This window comes from Stenella coeruleoalba, assembly GCF_951394435.1.
Source record: "Stenella coeruleoalba genome assembly, chromosome: 15".
Lineage (NCBI taxonomy): Eukaryota > Metazoa > Chordata > Mammalia > Artiodactyla > Delphinidae > Stenella > Stenella coeruleoalba.
In genome coordinates this window covers 49,545,001-49,551,453 of record NC_137161.1, presented here as the reverse complement: position 1 = coordinate 49,551,453, position 6,453 = coordinate 49,545,001, and the positions used below count along the sequence as shown (strand labels likewise).

Below are 6,453 nucleotides of genomic sequence, written 5' to 3'. Positions count from 1 at the left end.
CCACCTCACCAGCTGTTTCTCGGGGCGCCCCCAAACCTTGCCCGACCACTTCCTCTTCTCTGCTGTCGTGCCCTGGGGCATAAGGAGCCTCCGCCCCCAGGCCTCTGCGGCCACTCCCAAGCTGGGACCCCCTGGGGGTACTCTAGCGCCACCAGCTGTGGGATCCGAGAAGGTTCCTGACTCCCTCTGGGAGGCATCTTTGTATAGGGTATGAGATGCAGCACAGAAATTGTGAGCTGCACTTGGCAGGAGCTGTCCCCACCTACCCTGTTGCTACCTAGCTCTCTGGAGGCACGTGTGTCAGACGCAGGCAAAGTCATCTGGCCCCACAGGCAAAGCAATGTCCTACAGGACCCCGAGGGCTCCCCACCAGACCTGGAGGATTCAGAGACAGCACCAGGCGTCCTGAGACCTGACCGCAATTCTGGGTGGCTGGGGCGCCATCTCAGGGCCAGTTATGTAACATTTCTGGGTCTTGAGGCCGGGTTCAGACACCTGCCAATGACTACGGGGGTGGGGGGGGGCGGTGTCAGGTGGGGCGCGGTGGCATTTATAGACTTCTATGCAAAATGACCTGGCCCAGGACACAGGAAGGCAGCTGGGCAAGAGGCTGGGGGGGACCAAATTTAGACAAAGCTTCAGCTGTAAAGAGATGAGGCTACAATGGAAGGTTGGGCTGGGCCTGGTGCTGGGGCACAAGCGCCCCCTCCCGCATCCACCCCCCACCACCCCCAAGTAAAGGCCTTTCCAAAGGGCAGTTTCTCAACTTTATTAGCCTGGAGCTCCTCCCTGCCAGCCCCACAGGCTGGTCCCCGGGCACAGTGAGCAGGACTGAGGTCAGACAGTTTCAACCCCTGGCCTCTGGCAGCCTGGAACAGCTGGGCCAAGGGGTCAGCAGGAGCAAAAGTCCAAATTCTGGCACTTCAGGTGTGGCCGGCTCCTGGCCAGGCCCAGGGTGAAGCACGGCACACCGCAGCGGGTGGACAGGGTGCCGTGGTCCTCTCCTGGCAGAGGGTCCAGCGTGGGGCAGGGCCAGGCCCTGCAATGGGCAGCGTTCCTTCCAAAGCTGCGACTAGGAGCAGTTGGTGATCCTGGCCAGGAACTGCTGTGCCCACCACTCGTCCAGGTCGATGGGTACGAAGTCTGCAGGGGGGCAGAAGGCTGGGCAATGATGTGCCTCCCAGGCTGACCAGCGTCTCCCACCTCGAGCTGACCACAAGCCCCTCACCCAGACCCCAACTGTAGCAGATGCTGGGAAGAATTGGGTCAGGCTCCAGTCCTCTTCCCAACCCCCTGGGGCAAGAACCTGGCTGAGCCAGATCAGGGTTGGAGGAGGTAGAGGGGACACCCTGAGGGCGGGGGAGGGCTCACTCTGCAGCCGGGGGTTGGGGGTCCTCTCCACGTATTGCACTGGCCTCGGCCCGCTCTCACCGGCTGGGCCACCACCCAGCTGCTGCTCCACTTGCTGCCAGGCTGTGGGGAGAGGATCGTCAGGCTGAGCCAGGCCCCTGGCACTGTCTCCCACCCCAGGGCATGGTGGCTACCCTGGACCCCAGCCCAGAACTGGGAGTGGGCAGCCTGCTGGATGGTCACAGGAGAAGCAGGCAGAGAACCCAGGAAGAGCCCAGGCCTCTGGCAACTTCGAGTGAGGTTACAGTGGGAAAAGGACCAGTGGCCCAGGTCACACCCTCGGGCCGCAGCACTACCTTCGGACACAAATCGGACGTTCTCCTCGTGAGCCAGTGTATAGGTCTCCTGGGTTCCCTTGAGGGACGGGGATGTGGCAGGTGGCCGCCGGCCATTCACCCGATTGAACACGAGCCTCGGCCCTGGACTGCAGGAAGGGGGAAGAGATGGTCAGCAACTGTTCCAAGCCCAGGTGTTACCTGGCAGAGCTCCCGGAGCAGCCTCAGGCCACCCTCACCACCCCTGGGCCAAGCCCAGCCTGGGCACTTCCCTGAACCACAGGAAGGCTGTGTGCTGCAGCCAGTGGCCAAGGCCTTTGTCGTGCAGGCCTGCGCCCCCAGCAGCTCAGTTCACAACTGCAGCCCCCCGACCCTGAGCCAGGCCTAAGACTGCAGGGGTGGAGTGGGGCCTCTCTGTGTCCCCAGATCCCCTGCAGAGCTCTATGCTCAAGGCACATAGGCGGCCCTCCGAGGGTCTCAGGCACCCCCACTGCCACCAGCCACCCACCTCCCCTGGACCAGCCAGGCCTCCATCACCCTAGGTTTTGACCTGCGTAAAGGTCACTTGGCCCAACCCCACCCACCAGGCGCAGTTCTTGGCCACTTTCTCCCCCACAGAAGTCTCTCCATCTCACGATGCCCCCCAGTGTGGGATGAAGGACCCAAACAAGAGCTGATGGCCTTTGCCCTTCCCTCTCCCAGCTGCCCCAGGTCCCCAGGGACAGCTCCTGGTCTGGCTAGACAGCACCAAGTGCTGAGTGGGCCATCCTGAGTAGGGAGGGTGTGACTGCAACCCTGGCCCACCCCTGCAGGCCCCAGATGAGGGGCTATGCTCTTGCCCACGGGGGCAGGAATGCTGAGTAAGGAGATGGCCCTGGGTGCTGGAGCTCGGCCTGGTGGGCATTCGATGTCCAGGTGGCCACTGGGCCCATCCCGGCCAGTCGGGCCCAGGGCATTGGTTGGGCTGCCCTGGCCAGTGGCAGCTGGCCCAGCCCTGTGCACATGAAGCCCGGGACAGGGCCGTGGAGAGTGCGGGGCCCACACCTACAGCAGGAGGTGGGAGCCGGGAGTCCTGGGCTGCACGTGCCACTCCGCCAGGCACTCGCGGTCCCGCCGGCCTGCTCGCCATCCTGGGCTCAGGTGCCCCACCGCCGCTGGGGTTTCCTCCTCAGTTGAGAGGGGCACTAAAATAAAGAGGAGCGTCTTGAGGGGCACCAGTCCCACCAGCTCCAGGCTGGCAGGGTCAGGTGGCCACGTAGAATGTGGAGGGGCAGGGCTCCTCCCAGGCCTGAGCTATACCAACCAGAGGGCATAGCTATTTGTCCTTAACTGGAACAGCCCCTCGCCTGCTACCCTTAGCCCTAGAAAAATTTGGAGACTGAACATCAAAGAAGGAAAAAAAGAACTGCAGTCAAAGGCTGTAAATCGCAAGTACCTAGACGGTGGCCTGGCCAGGGCTGAGAAGGGGCCCCAGCAAGCGGGCACCTGGCCGCCCGCTGCCGGCAGTTACATAAGGCAGTTCTGCGGGCCCTCTGGGGGAAAGGGCACAGCTCCCTGTGCACCTATGGACGAGTCCAGCGTCCGTCTTCCCCACCCTTCTCTGTGCCAGCGCCCAGGGACTCGGCCCGCAGGAAAGCCCCGCCCACAGGCAAGCTCTGCCCACGGCAACAGCAGCACCGGAATCCCTGCTAGGTGCCTGCTGATACAGGCCTCGCTTCCTTTTACTTAACCCCCTTCACTACTCTCCAAGGTAGACCACCCACCCGTTTTCAGCCCAGGAACCTGGGTTCAAGAGAGAAGTGACCTGTCCAAGGTTACATGTGGTGAGTGAGTGGCAGCATCAGAACTCTATGCCTGTCTGACCCCAAAGCCCACAACCCAGTACAGCTTCCAAGCCCCCTCCTCCACCAGTCCACCTCCCCTGCACCATCAGGTGGCCCCATTTTCTCTTCTCCCCAACAGTTGATCTTATTCTCTCTTGCTGGAAGGGAGAACTCATCACAGGCACAGACTCATGTGGCCTGTCTACCACCACGGGCAGCGCCCGGCCAGAATCTGAGCCCGGACATTTAGCAGGTCAAATGCTTTGAGCACCTGTGGTGCACCAGGCACAGAGGGTGCAGCAGTGGCTCAGACTCCTTCCTCCTGGGCAAAGTCTGGGTGAGGGAGGGTGGACAGGAAGTCTGGGTGGAGTGATTTCAGAAGTTTCAGGGGCTCCTGGTGTGGAGGACCTGGTGGCTGCTCTGGCCTCCCAGCGGGGGTACTCTTCAAGGTCCCTGAGACTGGCAGGGGGCAGCTCAGGGAAGGAGTGACCTCAGAGGGAAGGGGGGACGGCATGACCAGCACACACTCTGCCTTCCTGCCACTCCCCTGTACTCACAGTGCCACACAGGACTGCAGCAAGCTGAGGGGCCAAGCACCAGCACCCCCCTGAACCCCGGGACCTGGCAAGTTGCAACATCTTAAGGGCTCTGCTTTGTCTTTCCCATCTCTCTCCCCAGCACCCTGATCCTGCCACAGACGCACATTTCCTTCCCCATTCCCCAGCAAAGGGGCCATGGAGGAAGCAACAAGTTTCTCCAGGTAAGGGGCGGGGAAGGCTCCCTGCTTGGGTGATTGGGGGGTGGTCTACACACCTATGCCTTATTCCCTCCCCTGGGAGGTAGGGCGGCTGTGAGGACCAAGGCTGATGTCACAGGCAGTGTCACAGCACAGCTGGGTCCTGGGAAATGCCCCCCAAGGTCCCACTCACCCCTCTCCCCAGGATGCACTTGTGGCCGGCCTGGAACATTTTCCTCACTAGGACCAGTCTCAAAGTGTCAACATGCTCCTAGCAGGAGGCCCCAGGAAAGGGCCTCAGCCAAGAAGGGTCCTCACAGGCTGCCCGCACCTGTGGCATCTGAGGCCAGTAACTGAGGGAGAAGGTCAGGCTGTGGCCTGCAGCACACAGCCCCCACCTCTTAGCCAATCCTGGAAGCTGTTTGTTCTCAACTTGGGAAGAAATCCCAAGGCCTGGTCAGCGCTGCCTCCGGGCCCTGAGTCTGCTGCCCCCACCCATCCACAGCCCAGCTCAGGAGCCCTCAGGCCTGTGTGGGCCTGGACTAAGCCCTGGGCCCAGAACATGCATAGAATAAATGAAACCAGAAGCCAGGACCTGAGCCAAAAAGTGAAAGGTTCAGTCCTGGGGGATGGAGGATATGACCTCCAGGTCACAGTCACTTGGAGGCCAAAGTGGTTGAACTGAGCCTCCTATGGCAAAAATGCTGGTCAAGAAAGGCGGAAAAACCACAACTCCAGCAAGCCCCGAGCATCTGCGGGGGTCTCCGCGCCCAGCCAGGGTGTTTGGGGTGAAGGGCAGAGGCAAGCAGTGGCCTGGCAGAGCCAGAGGGAACCACGTGCACTTCTCCCCCAGCTGCCCCGCAAGCACGGTGCTGGCAGCCTCCAGCCGCGGGCAGAGGCAGGCCACCTGCGGGCCAGCGTCCTGGGCCACCGCGCTCCCGCCCTCTAGGGCGAGTCCCCAGCAGTTCGTCTCAAGCCCCAAGGTCGGCCCAGGCACCTGACTTAGCCGCCCGGAGCCCCTCAGATCCAGGAGCCGGTCGGCCTTCTCCCGACTCGGGGTCCGCGGGATCCCAGAGGACTCGGAGGTGTGTCACGCACATCCGGTCCAGCCCCCTCGGACCCAGCCAGGTGCCAGGTGAGGCGGAGGTGCGGTGCCAGAGCTGCACGCGCGGGCGGGGTCGGCGTGCTCCGCCCCCTCCGCGCCCGCCCGGAGCATGTGGCCCGATCTCCGCTAACCTTTCCCCAAGGTCACCCTCAAGGCCCCGCGGCGGCCGGCGGGGGAGGGGAGGGCCGGGCTCCGGCCGCGGCCGCGCGTCTCACCTCGACAGGGGCCAGGGTCCCGGCGGCTGCGCCCGTGGGGGCTGCGGGGTCGGCGGCGCGAGATGCCGGCATTTCAGGAGCTCGCCGAGCCTGCTCTCCACCTGCTGCTGCGTGGGACCTGCAGGCACGGGCAGGACGCGTCAGCCGCCGTCGCGCTGGGGGCGGGCAGCGCGTGCGGAACTCCGGTCGTCCCCTCCCTACCTTACCCGCCCCCGCTGCGCACCTGTGCGCCGCTGCGCGACCAGCTTGCTGGGTCCCTTGGTGATGGTGTACATGGTGCGGAGGGGCCGCAGCGCGCCCGCGCCCTCCGCGCCCTCCCCGCCCGCCGGCCCGCGGCCAGATCTCGCGCCCTCCGCCCGGCTGACACTCGGCGGGTGCCGAGGGCGCGGCCCCTTTAACGGGCGGCCGGCGCTGCGGGGAGGGGGCGGGCCCGCCACACACCCCCGGCCCTTAAAGGGCCCGCGCCGAGGCTCGCGGCAGGGGTGGCGCTTGGGCCTTTGGGAAACTGGCTGGACCCGCGGCGGGGCCCGAGGCTGGGGTTGGGCGGCCGCAAGCAGCGCCCACCCCTCTGGCCCAAGGCCTAGGTCAAGGAAGTTCCCTGAGGCCTGGGCCGCCGTCCGCCACAGGAGGCTACGGGAGCCATAGGCACACAGACGTGGCGAGGTTCTGGCCCAGGCCCTCGGTGATGTCCAAGGAGCTGAGGCATTGACAGATGCTGGGAGTGAGCTGTGTGGACCCTGGAAGCAAGGGTATTCCCACTCACGTCGGAGACACTCCTCCAAGGTGCCTGGGTGGGCCTGGGCCAGTGTGCCGGTTCACCCAGTCATGGGACTGAGGGGGTCAGAGATGAGAAAAGGCGGCCAGCCCCCGGGTTCGGGCAGACATGACG

At 64.3% G+C, this 6,453-nt stretch overlaps 1 protein-coding gene across 1 annotated transcript; it reads right to left on the bottom strand.

Annotated features, from left to right (window-relative positions):
- Nucleotides 1–195: 195 nt before the first annotated feature.
- MCRIP2 (MAPK regulated corepressor interacting protein 2) lies at nucleotides 196–5,966 on the bottom strand. Its single transcript, XM_079943815.1, has 5 exons — nucleotides 5,788–5,966; nucleotides 5,565–5,682; nucleotides 1,707–1,834; nucleotides 1,372–1,473; nucleotides 196–1,143 (listed from the first exon to the last, which is right to left on the bottom strand). The coding sequence occupies exons 1-5, from the start codon at nucleotides 5,837–5,839 to the stop codon at nucleotides 1,073–1,075; spliced, it is 471 nt and encodes a 156-aa protein (XP_079799941.1). The 5' UTR covers nucleotides 5,840–5,966; the 3' UTR covers nucleotides 196–1,072.
- Between the last annotated feature and the right edge of the window lie 487 nt (nucleotides 5,967–6,453).